The sequence below is a fragment of the Pristiophorus japonicus genome, chromosome 19, assembly GCF_044704955.1.
Source record: "Pristiophorus japonicus isolate sPriJap1 chromosome 19, sPriJap1.hap1, whole genome shotgun sequence".
Lineage (NCBI taxonomy): Eukaryota > Metazoa > Chordata > Chondrichthyes > Pristiophoridae > Pristiophorus > Pristiophorus japonicus.
This window is the reverse complement of record NC_091995.1, coordinates 71767813-71792072: the sequence shown is the minus strand read 5'-3', so window position 1 is coordinate 71792072 and position 24260 is coordinate 71767813. Positions and strand designations below refer to the sequence as shown.

At 50.8% G+C, this 24260-nt stretch overlaps 1 protein-coding gene and 1 pseudogene across 3 annotated transcripts in view; one reads left to right on the top strand and one right to left on the bottom strand.

The window, feature by feature from the left end:
- The first annotated feature begins 7800 nt into the window (after nucleotides 1-7800).
- The window catches only part of LOC139229930 (alpha-N-acetylgalactosaminidase-like), a 63563-nt gene continuing 47103 nt past the window's right edge, over nucleotides 7801-24260 (top strand). Inside the window, exons 1-4 of one of the 3 annotated variants that reach the window (XM_070861573.1) lie at nucleotides 7801-7850; nucleotides 8109-8150; nucleotides 18251-18428; nucleotides 21426-21600. In XM_070861573.1, the coding sequence (XP_070717674.1) occupies nucleotides 18274-18428; nucleotides 21426-21600 (330 nt within the window). In that variant the 5' untranslated portion in view covers nucleotides 7801-7850; nucleotides 8109-8150; nucleotides 18251-18273. The other 2 variants (XM_070861572.1, XM_070861574.1) reach the window with 2 other exon arrangements.
- On the bottom strand, nucleotides 8759-8960 carry LOC139230791 (U2 spliceosomal RNA; annotated as a pseudogene).

The window sequence follows — 24260 nt, the reverse complement described above, 5'->3', positions numbered from 1 at the left end:
TGTCCTGGCCAACATTTATCCCCCAACCAATACCATCAAAAAACATTGGCTGTTTGTAGGAGCTTGCTGTGTGCATAACTTGGCTGCCTCGCTTCCTACAATACAACTGTTATATATGTAAACCTGTAAATACCTTGTTTAACCACCAGAGGGTTCATCCCCTGGAGTCCCAAGGGATCCCACAATCCCCTGGGAGCACCTGTACTTGAGGAGGCCTCACAGACTGGAGACACACTCTGGAGACCTGCAATAAAAGACTAAGGTCACACTTTACTTTGAGCTCACAGTATCTGGTCAGACACTACATTTCAAAAGTACTTCATTGGCTGAGAAATGCTTAGGGTCGTTCTGACCACAGAAACGGAGCTATATTAATGCAAGCTCTCTCTTTTCTTTCGAAACTCTTCACCCTCCTTCTTCAAAGTTTGAGGCTGCCTTCTTGTGATCGAATCTGTTAAACAATCTGACGTTTATCTCAGAATCTTGAATAGCTCAGTAGGATCACCTTCTCGTCAGAATCGTTGCCCTTGAAGAAGCACAGAAGTGAGCAGGTGGGTGGGAAATGAGCGGGGTCGGTGGTGGGCTCACGGTTTGAGGCCTGCTGTTTTGGGAGCCTGAATTACTGAATCCGGTTCAACACAGGAAGGGAGGGGAAAAAACAGGCCCCAAGAGGTACATCCAGACACCATCAAAACAGAAATTGTTCGTACACAACTGTGAGGTTGAAAGCTGTAACCCAGTCTCGGTCAGATGGAACGCTTATACAACATCCAAAACCCGGAGTTCTGGAATCCGCAAAATGTTCCGGAATCCGGACCCGCCGACCCTGCCGACCTCGGGCCTCGCCATACCGCCCCCTCGCTCGCCACAGCTGCCCTTACATCAGGACCTCCTCACCGCCCACCCAAATAGCTCCTCTTCAGCGGGGCCCCGCCCGATGACCTCAATGTGTTGTAGTGACCTTGGTCCTTTATTCGTAACTCCAGAGTGAGGCATAAGCAAGGTGGGCAGCCTTTTATACTGGGCCCTGCACACCTATGCAGGTGACCCTCAGGTCTCCCACCACAGTGCCCTCTGGTGGTCAGCCTCTGCCACAGGGGCACGAAATCCCGGCCTCCACCAGTTGCATCCTCTAGTGGTGCCAGCATAGTATATACACAGTGTAAACCTTATTGATAGTACATCAGGTAACATGTTTCCATCTTATGCAACTGTACAGTGACTACATAGGGAGTATATCTATAGTCTGCATATATATAGCCCCCCCATTTCTGACATTCTGAAATCCGGAAATACCCGAACCTGGGCTCAGGTGTTTCCGGATTCGTGACGTCAGAAAGACGATCGAAAGTCCAGAAAAATGCGGAATCCGGAACGGCTCTGGTCCCGAGGGTTCCGGATTCTGGACGCTACACCTGTAGCTCTTTACATTTGGAAAATTATAAGGACTTTTTCCCCCCCACATATATTGCCTCCTGTACTCATAAAGGCAGTGATGAAGCTGCCTGGTTGTATAAAAACCCAACTGGTTCACTAATGCCCTTTAGAGAAGGAAACTTGCCACCCTTACCTGGTCTGGGCCTACATGTGACTCCAGTCCCATACTAATGTGGCTGACTATTAACTTCTCTCTGGTGGTCAAGCGAGTCCCTCAGTCATATCAATGTGTGTGCTGACAGTGGGGTCTCCAGCTCCCAGCTGTGTGTCCGAGTGTCCAGGGTAACAGATTCATGCTCGATCAATGTGCACTGTTTTTATTCCCCTCATAATCTCCACTTCATCGGTATCCTAATTTCACATCTCAACTGCATATGTTAAACTGAAGCCGGCTCATGTGGTTCAGGTGAGTGTCAAAGATCTTGAGGTGTTATTAAAAGAAAGGGGAGTTCTCCCAGTGTCCTGTCCCATTCCCCTCTCAACCAACTCTATCCAATAGAAAGGCAAAATAAACTTGCATTTGTATAGCTCTGCTGGGCAGGCCACATTGTCCGCATGCCAGACACGAGACTCCCAAAACAAGCGCTCTACTCGGAACTCCTTCACAGCAAGCGAGCCCCAGATGGGCAGAGGAAACGTTACAAGGGCACCCTCAAAGCCTCCTCGATAAAGTGCAACATCCCCATCGACACTTGGGAGTCCTTGGCCAAAGACCGCCCTAAGTTGAGGAAGTGCATCTGGGAGGGCGCTGAGCACCTCGAGTCTCATCTCAGAGAGCATGCAGAAATCAAGCGGGGAGGGTATCTGCAATTGGATCCAATTGCTCTACACAGGCATCAGTAGCACAGTTCTAATCAACGGGTGGGAAACTGAAAGCTTTCCGATCAGATCTGGAGTCAGGCAAGGCTGTCCTCTGTCTTGTTTGTGTGTTGTATCGAACCCTTTGCCAAGTCCATCAGGAGGAATGCGAGCATTAGAGGGGTGACGATCCCAGGCAGCGGAGGCGCTCAGGTCAAGACCTCCCTGTACATGGACGACGTCGCCGTCTTTTGCTCGGATCCGCAGTCGGTCCGCAGATTGCTCACAATCTGCGACCAGTTTGAACTGGCCTCGGGAGCGAAGGTCAATCGCAGCAAAAGCGAGGCCATGTTCTTCGGCAACTGGGCCGACTGATCCTTTATTCCCTTCACTGTGAAGCCAGATTACCTGAAGGTGTTGGGAATATGGTTCGGAGCGGATGGGGCGTGCGCCAAAAACTGGGAAGAGCGTACCGCCAAAGTGAAACAAAACCTGGGATGGTGGAAGATGCGCTTTCTCTCCATGGCAGGAAAGAACCTGGTCATCAGGAGTGAGGTGCTCTCGGGGTTGGTGCACCTGGCACAGGTCTGGCCCATCCCTCGCTCCTGTGCCGCGACAGTCACCCGGGCTGTCTTCCACTTTGTCTGGAGGTCCAAAATGGACCGTGTCCGCAGAGACACAATGTACAAATCTCTGGACAGTGGAGGAAAGGACGTTCCGAACATGGCCCTCATCCTGAGGGCCACCTTTGTGTGTGGCTGCATCAAGCTGTGCACAGGCCCCCAGTACGCAAACACCAAGTGTTACTACGTGCTGAGGTTCTACCTGTCCCCGGCGTTGCGAAGGATGGGCCTGGCCATGCTGCCGCGAAACGGCCCCACCAGTTGGACCATGTCTGTCCACCTGTCCTTCGTGGAAAAGTTTTTCACAAAAAACCCCTTTGACCACAAGTCCATAAAGCAGTGGTCGGCACATAACGTTCTGGACGCCCTACGAAAGAAGGAGAGGGTGGACCCTGTCGAACTCGTCTGGCAGAACATCTCATCGCCAGAGCTTTCACACAAGCACCAAGATGTAGCTTGGTTGGCGGTGAGGAGGGCCTTACCCGTCAGATCCTTCATGCACAGCCGGGGTTCCAGAGACACGGCACTCTGCCCCCGAGTTGGCTGTGGTGCGGACGAGACTGTCATCCATCTCCTTTTGGATTGCCCCTTTGCAAGGCAGGTCTGGATGGAGATGCAGTGGTTGCTGTCGAGGTTCATCCCAAGCAGCTCCGTAACACAGGACTCTGTGCTCTACGGGCTGTTCCCACGGACACACACCGAGACAGACATCACCTGTTACTGGAGTGCCATCAACTCGGTGAAAGACGCACTTTGGTCTTGCCGAAACTTGCTGGTCTTCCAGAGCAAGGAGATGTCCACGTCTGCGTGTTGCAGACTGGCGCAATCCAAGATCCAGGATTACGTGCTGAGGGACGTACTTAAAATTGGTGCAGTCGCCGTAAAGACACGGTGGGGAAGGGCCACAGTTTAAAGCCCTTCTGCCACGGAAAACCCGGGGGCAGGAATCAGTACAAAACTCCCCTCGGGCTGTATTTGTAAACTTTTTGTAAAAATAGAGCACCATGATCTGAAAAAACCTATGTAGTGCCATGTATAATGCAAGTTCTGTTTAGTAATGTATGTTGCAAAGAAATGTAACTGTACCCTCACCCATTCCATGTACTGTATAGTGCCATTAGTAAATTAGTTTGATGACTGTATTACAATGTATCCTGGATTGTACTGAATTGTACCTCGAAATGTAAAGCAAGCAAATGAATTGAACAGAACTGTCATCAGCATCTGTTGAGAGGAGAGAGGGAAGGCTTCTTTTCCCACGAGCGGGCCCACTGATATAGAGGGTCAACGCTCGCCCCAGCCTACGTAGCAATTCTCGAAGTTAGCAGACAGAGACGGATGGCAAAGTATAACGATCTTTATTACGAATGTCCGGGAACATCCCTCATCACAGCCGCCTGTGAGTGGAGATGCTCCCCGAACAGCACAATCATACAACTTTTATACATTTCAAAAACCCCTCTGTTCCCGGACAAGACCTCCCTAGATTTCTAATTGGACTACCTTATCAGTGCTACTCCAGATTGACAGGTCATGAGCTTTGACTGACAGGCCATGATCTTGTGACCATCTTAGACCGTTCCCAGAATGGTATCTCTAGGGTGGAATTTGTTATACATTTCCTTTGGTGCCATGAAGTCTATCTCGGGTCTCTTCTCACGTCCTTATCAGTGGTCTGTTTAGGTTCTCTCCTATTGACATTCCATGTTGGAATCCCAACCCATAACAGTACCTTCTGGAGCCTTGGTGCTGGAATGTACAAGGCGTGAGAAGAAAGGTCTTTACCTCCTTATGGGCCAGTGCAGGAACCAGCACTTTAACCCTTGTCCCGCTGGTACCCCTAATGCCAAATTTTCCTCTTACAATTCCCCCCTTTTGGCCCTTGGCTATACGCCAAGCTGGCCATATTTCCCGATAACTATCTCCCTGTAGGCAAGTTCCAGATAGGTTCGTTCACCTGGGTGGCCATCTCCCAAGCTTCGGGACCTCGTGAAACCTTCCCACAGAGTAGGACTGCTGAAATTTTTATCCCTTTTGGCCTTAATCATAGCGCAGGCTCTACCATGTCGTTTGGTCTGTTTAATTCGTGCACATGTTAATCCAATCATGACCATCAGAACCAGGCCCTGTATTACTACAAGCACATTCTTATCCATGGGTGAATTTGAATATTAAGTCCAATGTCCCACAGCTTTGAGTACCAGGGCTGATCAGCCAGCATTGCGTTAGTGTCTCTCTGTAAGTTGTCTATTTCTTCCATCAGCCGGACATACTGTCGTCTTTGATTCTGGATTCCTTGCACCAAACGTAATTGTTCCTCATTTAGTTCCGGTATCTGTTTGCCTTGCGGTTCCCATACCGCCTCTTCGTACCCTTCTCGGAGGGTATCCGTGATTGTTCCGTGGATGATTTCCGTTGTCTCGGGATGTATGTGATATCCGTCTATGTCTATTTCTCCCTTGGGTCTGAAGCAGAAGTTAGGAGTAATGAGGACACAGGGGGTGACTCCTCCCCTGGTCTTAATGGTTAAGTTGGCTGCCCCATGCTCACGCACCACTCTCCGTTCCCTTGTGGGGCAGCAATGGTCTCAAGATCGTGTTCAAGAGGAGTGATACTCAGCATACATCCGTTTATCTGGTGGAATCCACAATCATCATTCGTCATTCGTGGCGTACCTCAACACAAAACCACTTGGTTATTTTTATAGCAGTCAGTTATGGCAATGCCTTTGGTACTATTGTTAACTTTAATCGCCCATCTGGCAGGCTGATGGTAACGTAACCGAGTTTGGTTTCTCACTTCACGGATATTATCAATCTGGTATAAGGGGTCTCCCTTTGTTACATCATACTGTGGTATGGACAAATCCGATCATATTCACCCGCCCAGTAATACATCTGAATTTCGGCACCCATGCATGACTATTTCTTCATACCTTGCATATTCAATTTTTTATCTAGAGTCCAATTGTTAAGTATGCTGTTCGAGATCCAATCTGGTATGTCCCCATTCTGGAGTTGCTGCAAGTTATGTTGTACTTCACTTAATCCAGGCCCCATACCCGGAGCAAACTATCTCAGCTTGTCATCGTTTACTTATGTCGTTCCCCATTGCATGGATGAAATTTATTGTCTTGGCATGTTTCTGCAATGTATGGGCCACCTATAACAGTTCCCCTTCCGGGCTATCGCCCAACCGCGCTTGTAGGGCTTGGTTATCCAAGTCCCTCCCCAGTAAACCCCTGAAGACTACGCCATTAAGTTGTTAGCCCGGTCATATATTGCATACAGGTCTATGGAATTCATCGTCGTAACCCCTGCCGCATAATCCCTGCCTAGTGTTTCCAGTATTCCCCTTTTTGTTCGACCTTGCCCTGTTCCCTTTCTGACATTAAATCTCAGGGTAGTGGGTTCCGGGCCTTCGAGGATCCGTTGTGCCAGGTTCTGGTATAGACTTATAGTTTCATTCCCACAGAAGCTAGGAAAAATTATATCCATTAGATTTAGGTTAAGTAGTCGCTGACGCACCCCAAATTATATCCTTTCTTTAGATTCTTTTATTACTAGCCCCCCTTTGGCTCCAGTCTTTATGGACGGGCTCTTTGGAGAACTGCGTGGTTGTGCTGGGAAGAGTCGTTGTCCCCAGGGTGGTTGTTGGGGCAGTGGTAGGGCTTCCCAGGGTCCCTTTGGGCGTGTTTGGTGTCCCAGCCCGACCTTTATTGTCATCCTCCACACTCCAACCTTTTTAGGTTGTATTCCTTCTTGTTTACGCTGCACACGATCAATACCGGCTTCTCCGTGTTGTTACCGTGTCACGCTTCAGGACATATGCCTTATATTCCAGAGACCTCCCTTGGTCTTCATTTTATCCCACTGGCCAGTTTTCCTAAACATCCTGGGGTCCCACCCCCTTTTTGCTCCGTTCTGTTCCCACCCTTCTGTACTTGCGGGTGGATTTGGCGGCTTGTTTGCAGCTTCGTCCGTCCAGGCATGAGCTTCTCGAACTGAAATTCCATCCAGTTGGATTTCTGCGCCCTTCCCCTTTTGGTCCTATGAACTTGCTCCTGTGCTCGGAATCTACTGGCGCCCATGGCATCGGCAACCTGCTGCATTACAACCTTACTTAATACACTATACATAGTCATGCGTTAAAATAAGTTCTGTCCTTGCTCCAGTCCTTGGCTGCTGGGATGCATATTTCGGCAGTCAAATTAAACAAAGCTAGTTCATGTAGTTGTGTCTTTCCTGCGTGTGCTATATCTCTCGTAGTCCATCTGTATTATCCAGTGCCTGCGTGGGCCTCAAGGTACCCAGTATCCTGAGTCTCCAGAGTCGAAGTAGCCGCTGTGGTCCCATCTCAGTGAGTGTTTTATCTGCAAATTTTAAACAGACAGCCTGGTCGTCACCAGGTGTTAGGTTCTGGTCTACTCATCTTTTATCCATGCATGTTGCGGTCACTCTGTGAAATCGGAGGTAAGGGTTAGGTTGGGTTTGTGGACTACACTTACCCACCATGGGCTCTATTGCCATAGGTGATGGTGCTGTAGCTGCGCACTGCACTATCCGTCTGGTCCCATTTAAAAAAATCTCTTCCAGCTTATTTATCTTAGCTTTTAACTCTTTGAATTTGTTTTGTTTGAGTATTTTTCTTTTATTTGTATCAGGCGAGTATTATTACATAGGCTAGTTCTGTTTTTATTTTTATTCTGACTATCGCACCATTTCCTCTGTCAGGTGAGTCTTTTTTATTCTTTTTAGAAATCCAAATTAATAATGTCCAGTATAAAACAGCTGTCAATGGAAAGGGTTAACTCCTTTATAGGTTTGTAAGAAAGCCTGATGTCATTACGTGACTTTGCGTAATCATCCGAAATATTCTTTTTTAAGTCTTTGTGCCTTCAAAACTTGCTTAGAAATTAGGAATCCATTAAAACAGCAGAAATCATTCGTAAAGCCGTCATAATAAAAGTCTTCTCATCTTTCTTCAAATTAGGTTTTGTATTTTACACGGAGGGCTCGTAAATTTGTTAATTTAAAATCATCAGACAATCGAAGACACTTTTTCTTTCAAATTCGTTCAATTTGTTTACTTTCAAAGTGGCGTCTTTATCTTTTTCTTTTCTCCATAACTAGAACGGAATGTAGCGCGTAAGCTTTGAGGGCTGCTTTTCGTTATCTCAAATTCCAGTTTCAAAGTCGTTACAATGTCTTTTCCTAAACTGCTAAAGCTTGCACTTTTACAACTTCGCAGATACCTCGCCACTCGCCCAGGAGTTTGACCTGATCCGTGAAGGTATTTCAAGATTGTTTCCAAACCTTTTAGTTTTATTTCTCCTTTTTTCTTTAAGAGATTAATTTAATAATTAATTTTTTTAGTTTGAATCCATCTCAGTATTTTGCTGTGCCTTCTCTTAATATCTCAAAATCCCAATTCAAATGTTGTAATTTCAATCTTTATTTAAAACTCTTTTTTTTTACCGAGCTCGAAGCTTTTGCGTCAAGGTTTTACACAAAGGAAAATGGGAGTGTACTTCCCCAGCCCGCAGCCGCGAGAGATCCTCACAGGCCTTTTTTAAAAGGCATTCTTTATCTCATTCCTAGACTAAATTTATGTCTTTCAACCCAATGTAATCAGTGATTGCGTGTTTTCTTTCGACAAGTAAGTGAGCGTGTCAAATAAATTCTTTTTTTTTTTAACCACCGGGACCATGTATTTTTTATCTTTTGCTCAACAAACCTATCCTTTGTGCATTTCCTAGCTCCGTAACTTATTTATTTATTTATTTTTTTTTTAAATTCGTAGCCAATCTTTCCAATTCTTTGTCAAATCACAAACGCCAGAGGTCACCTTGCACACACCAAGGATCACTCTGCGCCAATGCTCTTAGCCAAAAGGCCTAGAGCCACTGCACCATTCCTGGAAGTACTGCAATACCAAGTTCGTGCCATGGAGGTGGATGGGTCAAGCCACCCCACCCACCTCCTATTTCCAAAAAGCATAGGAGAACCACCTTCCTGATCCAGGGAGAACCACTTTGGGGTCATGGTTACTCCCCTGTCAGGTCAGTTACGCATGATCTTAGCCAAAAGGCCGAGAAGCGTAACTTATCATCCGAATAAATCCACACTTGCGTTTCTAACTTAAAATGTCTTAAAACTTCCCACATACAGGACTGTTGATTTCTGGATTCTTTTACCTCAATCTGGTTCAGCAAAATTACTGAAACGAATACCGTTTGTGCTTTAAACAAAGCAAGCTTTTATTTAAAAAGCAAATCTTTTTTTTTTATTTCAAAATATACTTTATTCATAAAAAGAATCTGTACAGTACATTCGATGGCATTTCATTACATTTCGCTGCGGTCAGCAATCCCATACAATACATCTGGGTGCCGACGGCAGTTTCGTTCGTTACATTTCTCGTTTTTCTGTTCAACTGCGATTCAGTACAATAAACAGGGTACATTGTGGTACATTTACTCAAATTACATTTCATGTGTTACAATACAGAGCCCGGAATGGGTGATGGTACATTTACATTTTTTCTTTTCAAACTTGCATTTCATAACACACCTTACATTGTACATGGCACTACATTGATGTTTACAGGTTTGGTGCTCTATGTACACAAAGTGTAAATTACAAATACAAATACAAATACAGCCCGAGGGAGTTTGGTGCTGATTTCTGCCCCCGGGTTTTCCGTGGCGGAAGGGTTTTAGACTGTGGCCCTACCCCACCGTGCCTTTGCGGCGACTGCACCAATTTTCAGTGCGTCCCTCAGCACGTATTCCTGGATCTTGGATTGCGCCAGTCTGCAACATGCGGACGTGGTCATCTCCTTGTTCTGGAAGACCAGCAAGTTTCGGCAAGACCAAAGAGCGTGTTTGACCGAGTTGATGGCCCTCCAGTAGCAGGTGATGTCTGTCTCGGTGTGTGTCCCTGGGAACAGCCCGTAGAGCACAGAGTCCTGTGTTACGGAGCTGCTTGGGATGAACCTCGACAGCAACCACTGCATCTCTTTCCAGACCTGCCTTACGAAGGCGCAATCCTGAAGGAGATGGGTGACAGTCTCGTCCGCCCCGCAGCCGACTCGGGGGCACCGTGCCGTGCTGCTGAGGCGTTGGCTGTGCATGAACACTCTGACGGGTAGGGCCCCCCTCACCGCCAACCAAGCTACGTCTTGGTGCTTGTGCGAAAGCTCTGGCGATGAGACGTTCTGCCAAACAAGTTCGACAGTCCGCTCGGGGAACCACCCGACATGGTCCACCGTCTCCTTCTTTCGTAGGGTGTCCAGGACCTTACGTGCTGACCACTGTTTGATGGCCTTGTGGTCAAAGGGGTTTCTTTTGAAGAACTTTTCCACGAAGGACAGGTGGACAGGCATGGTCCAACTGGTGGGGGCGTTTCGCGGCAGCGTGGCCAGACCCATCCTTCTCAACACCGGGGACAGGTAGAACCTCAGCACGGAGTGACACTTGGTGTTTGCGTACTGGGGGGCTGTGCATAGCTTGATGCAGCCGCACACAAAGGTGGCCATCAGGATGAGGGCCACGTTCGGAACGTCCTTTCCTCCACTGTCCAGAGATTTGTACATCGTGTCTCTGCGGACACGGTCCATTTTGGATCTTCAGACAAAGTGGAAGACGGCTCGGGTGACTGCCGCGGCGCTGCAGCGTGAGATGGGCCAGACCTGCGCCACGTACAACAACACCGAGAGCACCTCGCTCTTGATGACCAGGTTCTTGCCTGTGATGGAAAGGGAGCGCTGCTCCCAAAATGACAGTTTCTGTCTGACCTTGGCAATGCGCTCATCCCAGTTTTTGGCGCACGCCCCGTCCGCTCCGAACCATATTCCCAGCACCTTCAGGAAATCTGGCTTGACGGTGAAGGGAATGGAGGCTCGGTCGGTCCAGTGACCAAAGAGCATGGCCTCGCTTTTGGTGCGGTTGACCTTTGCTCCCGAGGCCAGTTCAAACTGGTCGCAGATTGCGAGCAATCTGCGGACCGACTGCGTGTCCGAGCAAAAGACGGCGAAAGCAAATCCCGATCGGGGACCTTATCAGACAGAAGGAATGCAACTCTGATAGAACGCACCCACTTCCTACGGACAAAGTGACGTTACATTGTAAAGGGACGACGGTTATACATTTTCGGCAAAAGATAACAAGATAGGGCTAGAGTGACATCCTAGTCCAGCCTATCCCTTTTGATCCCTCTTTCCCTTTGTCCACTCATAAGCCGACCTAAGTATGGTCTGATTTTAAACAAAGACCTTCTGTTAATGTTTCAGGTTAATAACATGATTTAATAAGACCTTGAGGATTTTCTGCAAGCTGTGGGTTTTGTTTCAATATGTGTTAGTGTTGTAACATTTCACAGTCTCGAGTCTGAGATGTCATGGCTATTCCTCCATGAATTCTTTGTTAGCTTATACTGTCCCTATACAATTTCCACGTTCTCAACTTCAATGTCTCTATACATTTTTAAACATTCACAGGACAACACTACAAAGGGTTAAAAAAACTTTCACTCTGTTTGGAAAAGTGGGTGGAGCTGCACTATTTTTCCAAACAGGCTTTCAGAAACATGAAAAATTCATTCCGCAGTCAAAAAATCACACAAGGAATCTCACTCAACGACAGACATTCACAAAAGTCTCTCTTCATTCAACAAAGCCTATTAATTGTTTGGCCGGCTCTATTTTTGGATCCATGTGTCACTTAAAATAGTCACTATCAGCTTTTTTATGGCATTACGTAGTTACAATTGGTTTTATTCGCCTTTTTAATAGCCGTATTACCCATCTTCTTCGGGCTATGAGGGTCTTGGGTACTCCTTTAAATTCGTGTTAGGAATGCAGGACGTTATTTATATCTATATATCTTCCCTTGTGCCATACCCTCGCACTGCGTGCTACCTATACGCGCACGTTTTAGGATGCACCTTTTGACCCCCTTTCACCCCTAGATCGTCCCTGTCCTCCGTCTCCGTCCCTCCGGGACTCACTACAGCTGGTTCTTTTGTACGGATGTCCTTCCCTTGCGGTTTACAATGCCACAGCTCTAACTTGAAGGTGGTAAATTAAAACATACTCACCCCAACAGCTGGGTCATTGTTCCGTTCGGGAAGTCCGTACCCTGCTCGCAGCACCAAATGTTGAGGGGAGAGAGGGAAGGCTTCTTTTCCCACGAGCGGGCCCACTGATATAGAGGGTCGACGCTCGCCCCAGCCCACGTAGCAATTCTCGAAGTATAACGATCTTTATTACGAACGTCCGGGAACACCCCTCATCACAGCCGCCTGTGGGTGGAGATGCTCCCCGAACAGCACAATCATACAACTTTTATACATTTCAAAAACCCCTCTGTTCCCAGTCAAGACCTCCCTAGATTTCTAATTGGATTATCTTATCAGTACTACTCCGGATTGACAAGTCATGAGCTCTGACTGACAGGCCATGATCTCGTGACCATCTTAGACCGTTCCCAGAATGGTATCTCTAGGGTGGAGTTTGTTATACATTTCCTTTGGTGCCATGAAGTCTATCTCGGGTCTCTTCTCACGTCCTTTTCAGCGGTCTGTTTAGGTTCTCTCCTATTAACATTCCATGTTGGAATACTATCTGGTATCCCAACCCATAACAGTACCTTCTGGAGCCTTGTACAAGGCGTGAGAAGAAAGGTCTTTATCTCCTTATGGGCCAGTGCAGGAACCAGCACTTTAACCCTTGTCCCACTGGTACCCCAATGCCAAATTTTCCTCTTACAGCATCCAAATGTATTGTATGGGATTGCTGACCGCATCCAAATGTACTGAACTGTCTTCCAATGTATTGTGCAAACTTTTTATATGAATAACGTATATTTTGAAATTAAAAAAATGCAGAAATCAAGCACAGGCAGCGGAAAGAGCATGCGGTGAACCTGTCCCACCCACTCTTTCCCTCAACCACTGTCTGTCCCACCTGTGACAGGGACTGTGGCTCTCATATAGGACTGTTCTGCCACCTAAGGGCTCATTTTAAGAGTGGAAGCAAGTCTTCCTCGATTCCGAGGGACTGCCTATGATGATGATGATTACAATCTCAGATCAAAGCACTTTATAGCAAGTGGAGTACCTTTGACATGGAGCCACTTTTGTACGTAGGGAAATGCGGCCGGCAATGGTGCACAGCAAGCTCCCACAAACAGCAATGTGATAATGAGCAGATAATGATGTTGATTGAGGGATAACTGTCAGCCAGGACACCAGGGATAACTTCCCTGCTCTTCTTCAAAATAGTGCCGCGGGATATTTTACGTCACCTGAGAGGGCAGACGGGGCCTCGGTTTAACGTCTCATCCGACAGTGCAGCACTGCCTCGGTACCGCACCAGTGTCAGCCTGGATTGTGCACTCAAGGCTCTAGGGTAGGGCTTGAGTGAAGCAGGCAGATTAACAGGCCGTGCTTCTTGCTGCTGTTTGTGACACTTCCCCAGTGTGGAATGGCTGCTTCCAAAGCACTGTGAAAGGACTGAATTGTGTGTGGAACATTCTAATTCTGCCCTCCTGAGCATCCCTGATTGTAATCGCTCAACCATCGGTGGCCGTGTCTTCTGTTGCCTGAGCCCCAAGCCCTGGAACTCGCTGCCTAAACCTCTCCGCTTCTCTTTCCTCCTTCAAGACGCTCCTTAAAACCTACTTTGCTTACCATCATAGGCAGTCCCTCGAAATCGAGTAACTTGTTTCCACTCTAAAAGTGAGTTCTCAGCTGACTGTACAGTCCAATACATGAATTACAGTCCCTATCACAGGTGGGACAGATAGTCGTTGAGGGAAGGGGTGGGTGGGGAGTCTGGTTTGCCGCACGCTCCTTCCGCTGCCTGCGCTTGATTTCTGCATGCTCTCGCCGACGAGACTCGAGGTGCTCAGCGCCCTCCCGGATGCACTTCCTCCACTTAGGGCGGTCTTTGGCCAGGGACTCCCAGGTGTCAGTGGGGACATTGCACTTTATCAAGGAGGCTTTGAGGGTGTCCCTGCAATGTTTCCTCTGCCCACCTGGGGCTCGCTTGCCCTGCAGGAGTTCCGAGCTTTTGGTCACCTGCGTTATTTCTACTTATGCGGCTCGGTGTCAAATTTTTAATCGTGTAACGCTCCTGTGGAGTGCCTTGGGATGTTTTGCTACGTTAAAGGCGCTATATAAATACACAGCACAGCAGGAGGGCCGAAGGAGCAGCCCAGAAGAGGTGAGGGCCCAGGGGCAGCACGGGCCAGCCCACACTGCGATATGTGTGCGCACTGGGTCTGTGCAGCAGAACTGGTCTCCAGTCGTCCTGGTTAATCCTTGCCACTGGACCAAGACCTAGCTCTGTCAAGCCCGTGTGGTGGCTGGTGTGCAACAGCTACCACACGTTAAAAAAATCCACACACAGGCATCTTCCACCCTTCAACATGTAGTTCTGGATTTGGAATATTAGGTCCTTCATTGAAACATCTGTGAACTCATCCCTTTTTGGCGTGGAAGCAAGTCATCCTCGCTTCGAGGGACTGCCTATGATGGTGATGATATAAATACAAGTGGTTGTTGTCGTGTAAACACAAACAGCATTGGTAGGTGGCACTCTCGCTGTGAGGTTTGGCCAGAAACATAGAAACGTAGAAAATAGATGCAGGAGTAGGCCATTCGGCCCATCGAGCCTGCACCACCATTCAATATGATCATTGCTGATCATGCAACTTCAGTAACCCATTCCTGCCTTCTCTCCATACCCCTTGATCCCTTTAACTGTAAGGGCCACATCTAACTCCCTTTTGAATATATCTAACGAATTGGCCTCAACAACTTTCTGTGGCAGAGAATTCCACAGGTTCACCACTCTCTGGGTGAAGAAGTTTCTCCTCATCTCGGTCCAAAATGGCTTACCCCTTATCCTTAGACTGTGACCCCTGGTTCTGGACTTCCCCAACATCGGGAACATTCTTCCTGCATCGAGCCTGTCCAGTTAAGCTGGGGCCCTGCCAGATGCCAGCTGTAGGTGGCAGTGTGCGCGGAGGTATCGCAGCCTCTCGGGGCCTCGGCTGTTGATCTTGTGCAGCTCCTGGGGCTTTGATTGTGGTTCGGGGAGGGGTGTGGCTTTCTCCCAGTGTCCCGGTGAGCTGGAAGCTCTGCTCTGAGCCGAGGAGAAGCGATCATGTGACGGCAGTGATCAGGTAAGTGTTTGTACTGAACGGAGCAGGAAGTGGAGCTGTCTGCTGCTTCTGCTGCGACCTAGACACGACCGAGAGTGAGTGAGTGTTCGCAGCGAGCGAGCGGGGGAGCGTATCTCTGGGGTAACCATGGTTACGATGTGTCGGATTATTCGAGCTTTCAACCAAGGTGGCCCTGAGAGGGGGGAAAATGAAAGAAAGACTTACATTTATATAGCGCCTTTCTCGACCACAAGGCGTCTCAAAGCGCTTTACATTACATTTTGTTGGAGTGTAGTCAGTATTGTGATCATAGACAGTCCCTCGGAATCGAGGAAGACTTGCTTCCACTCTTAAAAAGAGTCTTTCGGTGGCTGAACAGTCCAATACGGGAACCACAGTCCCTGTCAAAGTGGGACAGATAGTCATTGAGGGAAGGGGTGGGTGGGACAGGTTTGCTGCACGCTCTTTCCGCTGCCTGCGCTTGATTTCTGCATGCTCTCGGCGACGAGACTCGAGGAGCTCAGTGCCCTCCCGGATGCTCTTCCTCCACTTAGGGCGGTCTATGGCCAGGGACTCCCAGGTGTCAGTGGGGACGTTGCACTTTATCAGGGAGGCTTTGAGGGTGTCCTTGTAACGTTTCCTCTGCCCACCTGGGGCTCATTTGCCGTGAAGGAGTTCCGAGTAGAGCGCTTGCTTTGGGAGCCTCGTGTCTGGCATGCGAACAATGTGGCCTGCCCAGCGAACGCCTCAAAGCGCTCTACAATACTTTTTCTTGGAGTGTAGTTACTGTTGTAATGTGGTAAACGCAGCAGCCAATTTGCACACAGCAAACTCCGATGTGATAATGACCAGATAATCTGTTTTAGTGATGTTGATTGAGGGATAAATATTGGCCCAGGACACCGGGGATATCTCCCCTGCTCTTCTTCAAAATAGTGCCGTGGGATCTTTTACGTTCACCTGAGAGGGCAGACGGGGCCTCGGTTTAACGTCTCATCCGAAAGACGGCACCTCCGACAGTGCAGCACTCCCTCAGCACTGCACTGGGAGTGTCAGCCTGGATTTTTTTTGCGCTCAAGTCTCTGGAGTGGGACTTGAACCCACGACCTTCTGACTCCGAGGCGAGAGGGCTGCCCACTGAGCCACGGCTGACCCTGTGTGCCGGAGATTTCCGTGAGCAGGATGCACCTGCAGTTGGCCAACGGTTGCGTTGACCCGCCAGGGGAAGGGGATCTGGAGGAGGTCCTGTCGCTGGGAACGGGTGGGTGGCTTCGGAGCGAGCACCAACCCTGGCCCGGCTGTTAACCCGCTGTGTGAAGCCCGAGAGGTCGGAAGGGAATGAGGGTCAGGGGTCAGGGGCCTGGGCTGGCGGGGGGAGGTCAGCAGCTGCCTGTTCGCAGCGTGGTGGCCCCGACCTGCGAGAGACCCTCAGCGGCAGGTCGGGGCCGGAAAAGGAGCGGTGAGCGGCGGCCATGGGCAGCGTGGCGGTGTACCACGGCAAGGTACAGCACGAGCTGGCGCAGGAGGGCGACGGCAGCGAAGAGTGACGTCATCACGGTCCAGGTCGGTGATTGGAGCGTGGGCAGACACAGCGGCGAGGTCATGGAGCAACGTGATCGGAGCCCGGGAGAGGCGAGGGCCCAGGGGCAGCACGGGCCAGCCCACACTGCGCTATGTGTGCACTAGGTCCGTGCAGCAGAGCTGGTCTCCAGTTGGTCTTGGGTAATCCTTGCCACCGGATCAAGGCCTAGCTCTGTCAAGCCCGTGTGGTGGCTGGTGTGCAACGGTCACCCCACGTGAAAAAGATCCACCCACAGGCATCTTCCACCCTTCAGGATATAGTTCATGATCTGGAATATTAGGTCCATCATTGAAACATCTGTGAACTCATCCCTTTTTGGCATGGAAGCAAGTCATCCTCTCTTCGAGGGACTGCCGATGATGATGGTGAGGTGCTCTGTCTGCCCCGGTTGCTGCCTTTATACCTTTCCGCCTGATTTTAACAGCCGAGCCTCATTTGAACCCCGCGCACGCTCTCGGCCGACGGCCCACCCGCCCGTGCAGCCTGAAGCCCACCCACTCACACCAGGTGGGGGGGGTGGTGGAGGTGGAGGGCAGGATCGTACAGTGGGTAGGGGGCAACCCGCGATCGGGAGTGAGGGCGGGGCGGAGTGGGGTTTGGGGGGCACTCACGATCGGGAGTGAGGGCGGGGCGGAAGGGGGTTTGGGGGGCACTCACGATCGGGAGTGAGGGCGGGGCGGAGGGGGGTTTGGGGGGCACTCACGATCGGGAGTGAGGGCGGGGCGGAGGGGGGTTTGGGGGGCACTCACGATCGGGAGTGAGGGCGGGGCGGAGTGGAGTTTGGGGGGCACTCACGATCGGGAGTGAGGGCGGGGCGGAGGGGGGTTTGGGGGGCACTCACGATCGGGAGTGAGGGCGGGGCGGAGTGGAGTTTGGGGGGCACTCACGATCGGGAGTGAGGGCGGGGCGGAGGGGGGTTTGGGGGGCACTCACGATCGGGAGTGAGGGCGGGGCGGAGTGGAGTTTGGGGGGCACTCACGATCGGGAGTGAGGGCGGGGGAGAGTCTGGCACTACTCAGATGAAACGCGTTCTGTTTGGGCCGCTTCTGAGTGGCGGCAGGGATGAGGGATTTCCGTCGGGTGGAGACACTGGAGAAGCTGGGCTTGTTCTCCTTTATAAGCAGAACCTCCTTATTGGCTTTCTATAGCGCAGTCCCACGACCACCGGATGTCTCGAAGCACTTTATAGCCAATGAAGTACTTCTGGAGTGTAGTCACTGTTGTAATGTAGAGAAGGTTAAGGAGAGATTTAAAAGAGGCGTTCAAAATTACGAAGGGGATTTGATAGAGTAGATAAGGAGACACTGTTTCCAGTGGCAGTAGGGTCGGGATCCAGAGGACACAGAGTTAAGGCAATTGGCAAAAGAACCAGACGGGGAGATGAAGAGAATTTTAACGCAGCGAGTTGTTGTGACCGGGAACACGCTGCCTGAAAGGGCAGATTCAATAGTAACTTTCCAAAGGGTTACTGGATAAATACTTGAAAAGGAAACATTTTCAGGGCTGTGGAGATAGAGCAGGGGAGAGTGGGACTAATTGGATCGCTCACTCAAAGAGCCAGCACAATGTATGATGGGCCGAATGGCCTCCACGTGATTGGCGGCCTGTCTCACTGCGTCTTTTCCGTTATTGCCGCGACAGGTGAGGCTTTGGCTCGGCCGGGGATGGAACTGCTGCTCGTGTCTCTCGTGTTGCTGCTGGTCCGCTGCGGCCAGTCACTGGACAACGGCCTGATGCGGACCCCGCCCATGGGATGGCTGGCCTGGGAACGCTTTCGCTGCAACATCGACTGCGACAACGATCCCGAAAACTGCATCAGGTGAGGCCGGGACTGGAACCTCTTTTCCCCCCCCCACCGCCGATCCATGACCCCCGACTAACATCAAGGCAACTTGGGCAGAGACTAGATTCAGGCCGCCTTGTCCCTAAACATATTACGGGTGAAGATGTGACCTCCTCATCACAATTCATTTCACAGGCAAGTCCCATCTGAGGGTACAGTCCCATACACACTGACACTCACTGGGGTACGGGTCCCACACACACTGACACTCACTGGGGTACGGGTCCCACACACACTGACACTCACTGCGGTACAGTTCCACACACACTGACTCTCACTGGGGTACGGGTCCCACACACACTGACACTCACTGGGGTACGGGTCCCACACACACTGACACTCACTGGGGTACAGTTCCACACACACTGACTCTCACTGGGGTACAGTCCCACACACTGACTCTCACTGGGGTACAGTCCCACACACTGACACTCACTGGGGTACGGGTCCCACACACACTGACTCTCACTGGGGTACATTTCCACACACACAGATTCTCACTGGGGAACAGTTCCACACACACTGACTCTCACTGGGGTACAGTCCCACACACTGACTCTCACTGGGGTACAGTCCCACACACTGACACTCACTGGGGTACAGTCCCACACACTGACTCTCACTGGGGTACAGTCACACACACAGATTCTCACTGGGGAACAGTTCCACACACACTGACTCTCACTGGGGTACAGTTCCACACACGCTGACTCTCACTGGGATACAGTTCCATACACACCGACTCTCACTGGGGTACGGGTCCCACACACACTGACTCTCACTGGGGTACAGTCCCACAGACACTGACTCTCACTGGGGGTACAGTCCCACACACACTGACTCTCACTGGGGTACAGTTCCACACACGCTGACTCTCACTTGGATACAGTTCCACACACACCGACTCTCACTGGGGTACAGTTCCACACACACTGACTCTCACACACTGACTCTCACTGGGGTACAGTCCCACACACACTGACTCTCACTGGGGTATAGTTCCACACACACTGACTCTCACTGGGGTACAGTCCCACAGACACTGACTCTCACTGGGGTACAGTCCCACAGACACTGACTCACTGGGGTACAGTTCCACACACACATATTCTCACTGGGGTACAGTCCCACACACTGACTCATTTGGGGTATAGTTCCACATACACTGACTCTCACTGGGATACAGTTCCACACACACCAACTCTCACTGGGGTACAGTCTCACACACACTGACTCTCACTGGGGTACAGTCCCACACACACTGACTCTCACTGGGATACGAGTCCCACACACACTGACTCTCACTGGGGTACAGTCCCACACACACTGACTCTCACTGGGGTACAGTCCCACACACACTGACTCTCACTGAGGTATGGGTCCCATACACATTGACTCTCACTGGGGTACAGTTCCATACACACTGACTCTCACTGGGGTACAGTTCCACACACACTGACTCTCACTGGGGTACAGTTCCACACACACTGACTCACTGGGGTACAGTCCCACACACACCGACTCTCACTGGGGTACAATTCCACACACATTGACTCTCACTGGGATACAGTCCCACACACACTGACTCTCACTGGGGTACGGGTCCCACAGACACTGACTCTCACTGGGGTACGGGTCCCACACACACTGATTCTCACTGGGGTACAGTCTCACACACACTGACTCTCATTGGGGTACGGGTTCCACATACACTGACTCTCACTGGGGTACAGTCCCACAGACACTGACTCTCACTGGGGTACAGTCCCACAGACACTGACTCTCACTGGGGTACAGTCCCACAGACACTGACTCTCACTGGGGTACAGTTATACCGTTTGGGGAATTAGGTTTGGAGTTCTGTTTCACAGATACCAGCTGCCTGCAACGTGGCCATTCTTGATATGCGTGCGCAGGCAGTGAGTTCCAGTGTCTATTGGACCACAGGGGCGATCACACCGATGTCAGTCTTTCCAGCAGGCATCCAGGATCGGGTTCAGGAGCCGGAGTCTTGTCTCATTTCTTGTCCTTCCGTCCCTTACCCCAGATGTTGACTATCAGCTGCGAGCAGAGACAAGTGCTCCTAACCGTGCGCTATGGGGCAATATCACACCACATGACACCTATCCTCATGGAGTGATCTGCAAACCCCAGAGTTATGATCTTGCAATGATCCTGTGGTCTGCTAAATGCAACTGTTGTCTGAGCCTGGGCCTGTTGTCTAAGGCCTGGGCCTGTTGTCTGAGGTCTGGGCCTGTTGGGGCCTGGGCCTGTTGTCTGAGGTCTGGGCCTGTTGTTGGGGTCTGGGCCTGTGTGTTGGGGCCTGGGCCTGTTGTCTGAGGCCTGGGCCTGTTGTCTGAGGTCTGGGCCTGTTGGGGTCTGGGCCTGTGTGTTGGGGCCTGGGCCTGTGTGTTGGGGCCTGGGCCTGCTGTCTGAGGTCTGGGCCTGTTGTCGGGGGTCTGGGCCTGTTGGGGGTCTGGGCCTGTTGTTGGGGTCTGGGCCTGTGTGTTGGGGTCTGGGCCTGTGTGTTGAGGTCTGGGCCTGTTGTTGGGGTCTGGGCCTGTTGTTGGGGGTCTGGGCCTGTTGTTGGGGGTCTGGGCCTGTTGTTGGGGCCTGGGCCTGTTGTCTGAGGTCTGGGCCTGTTGTTGGGGGTCTGGGCCTGTTGTTGGGGGTCTGGGCCTGCTGTTGGGGGTTTGGGCCTGTTGTTGGGGGTCTGGGCCTGTTGTTGGGGGTCTGGGCCTGTTGTTGGGGTCTGGGCCTTTTGTCTGAGGTCTGGGCCTTTTGTCTGAGGTCTGGGCCTGTTGTCTGGGCCTGTTGTTGGGGGTCTGGGCCTGTTGGGGGTCTGGGCCTGTTGTTGGGGGTCTGGGCCTGTTGTCTGAGGCCTAGGCCTGTTGTCGGGGCCTCCACCAGCACTACTCTGCGCAAGGCCCATTGGGCAGGAAGGCTAACTCGTTATCCTCTGTTTTCCAACAGTGAGCGCCTGTTCATGGACATGGCGGACCGGTTGGCGGAGGATGGCTGGAAGGAGCTGGGCTACCAGTACGTGAATATCGACGACTGCTGGGCTGCAAAGAAGCGGGACTCACTGGGCCGCCTGGTGGCCGATCCCCAGCGATTCCCCAGTGGAATTAAAGCTCTGGCTCAATATGTGAGTCTGAATTTTAACCCCCTCCACCTTGCTCCCCCTCCTCTCCCCCCTCCTCTCCCCCCTCCTCTCCCCCTCCCTCTCCCCCTCCCCCTTCCTCTCGCCTCCCCCCCTCCCCGTTGACCCTCTCCCCTCTCCCCCGCTCTCCCTCTCCCCTCTCCCTCTCCCCATTGCACGGTGTGTGACCTTCAGTGACCCTGACGACACTACAGCAGTGACCACACTTTTGTTGGCTGTAAAGTGCTTCGGGATGTCCGATGGTCGTGAAAGGCGCTATATAAATGCATGTCTCTCCCTCTTTGACGGTACCACTCTGCCTGGTGGTGGTGGTGGGGGAGAGGGTGAGGGAGTTTGGTCACGTGCCTGTTGGATTTGCAGCTGCCCTGGGCAGTGAATGAGTCGGGATGGGATGGAACCCGGATGTGGTGGTGATTTCCTTCTGCACAGTGTCGCTCTGAGGTCTGGCTTCTGCTTCTGTTAGTTCTGCTTTTGTGCAGAGGGTGGGGGCCATTCGGCCCACCGTACCTGTCCGGCTCTTTGACAGAGCGATCCAATTAGTCCCACTCTCCCGCCCTTTCCCCAAAGCCCTGTGAATTTTCCTGTTCGAGTATTTATCCAATTCCCGTTGTAGTCTGCTCCCACCGCCCTTTCAAGCAGCGCATCCCGGATCACAACTCGCCGCGTTAAACAAGCCCTCCTTGTGTCCCGTGTTCTTTTTACGCTGTCCGGACGCGCAGCGCTCTGGCGCTCCTGGCATCCAGCTCATTGGCTTTTAAATGGAAAAAAAATGCGCTCGGGCGATCGTTTGAATGGGCCTTAAAACACCCCCCCAAAACAATTAACAACTTGTATTTATTATAGCGCCATTAACGTAGGCGCTTCACAGGAGTGTTATGAGATAAAAAAATTGACACCGAGCCACATAAGGAGAAATTAGAAATGACCGAAAGCAGTGTCTTGAAGGAGGAAAGAGAGGCGGAGAGGTTTAGCGAGGGAGTTCCAGACCTTGGGTCCAGGCAACAGAAGGCACGGCCACCGATGGTTGAGCGATTATAATCGGGGATGCTCAAGAGGGCAGAATTAGAGGAGCGCGGATAGCTCGGGGGTGGGGGGGATTACAGAGGTAGGGAATGTTGCTTGTGTTGCCTCTGGGTCTTTTGCCAATTGCCTTAACTCGGTGTCCTCTGGTTGCCGACAGTGGGAACCGTTTCCCATGACTTTGAACCCCCCTATTCTCCCCGTCACCGTCAATGGCCTGAAGCAGGAGTTTGCAAACCTTTTGCTTCCGAGCCCCCCCCCCCTCCCGAGTTATAAACCCCCCCCGGCTACATAACACAAGTATTTTTCTGTATAAAAGTTTCATTTGGTTTCACTTACTGTCCAAGCAAAGTGACCACTTGACCAGGGTAACCGAGAGTTTCGACCGTGAAGCCTTGCTTAAATGCTGTTCAGAGTTTGACCTTCCAGTCTTAAATTGTTTATAAGAAAAGAAAAGACTTGTATTTATATAGCGCCTTTCATGACCACCAAAGCTCTTTACAGCCCATGAAGTACTTTTGAAGTGTCGTCGCTGTTGTAATGTGGGAAACGCGGCAGCCAATTTGCGCGCAGCAAGATTCCACAAACAGCAACGTGATAATGACCAGATCGTCTGTTTTTTAAATTATATTGATTGAGGGATAAATATTGGCCCAGGACACCGGGGAGAACGCTCCTGCTCTTCTTCAAAATAGTGCCATGGGATCTTTTACATCCAACTCAGAGGGCAGACAGGACCTCGGTTTAATGACTCATCCGAAAGACAGCACCTCCGACAGTGCAGCACTCCCTCAGCACTGCACTGGGAGTGTCGGCCTGGATTTATGTGCTCAAGTTCCTGGAGTGGGACTTGAACCCACGACCTTCTGGTTCAGAGGCGAGTGTGCTGCCCACTGGACCACAGTCGACACAAGATACAAATGTTACAGTAAGCAGAGTAGTTACACTGGAGGAAGCGGCCCAACGAGTTGCAATTGAGCTGGTTTTATATAATAATCGAATTCTTGTCGGAGTTTAGATCGCAATCACAGCCGAGGTCACTGGGACATTGCTGATTGGGGCAACATGTTGTGCATTTTTTCATTCCCGGCGGAGAAAGTGTTGCCTTCCCCCAGTTCCCGGACCCTGATTTCCCCTCGCTCCCTCCCGGATTCATGGAGGCCCTCCTCGTGCCTGGTCCGTGATTGCTGCTGCCCCAAGAAGTTTCACTCGGTTGATTCCTGAGATGAAGGGGTTGTCTTATGAAGAAAGGTTGAGCAGGTTGGGCTTGTACTCTTTGGAGTTTATTCGAATGAGAGGTGATCTTATTGAAACATGTAAGATTCTGAGGGGGCTTGGCAGGGTAGATGCTGAGAGGATGTTTCCCCTCATGGGGGAATCTAGAACTAGGGGGCATAGTTTCAGAATAAGGGGTCGCCCATTTAAGATGGCGATGAGGAGGAATTTCTTCTCTCAAGAGGGTCATGAATCTTTGGAATTCTCTGCCCCAGAGAGCTGTGGAGGCTGGGTCATCGAATATATTTAACGTGGAGAGAGACAGATTTTTGAACGACAGAGGAGTGAAGGGTTATGGGGAGCGGGCAGGGAAGTGGAGTTGAATCCATGATCAGATCGGACATGATCTT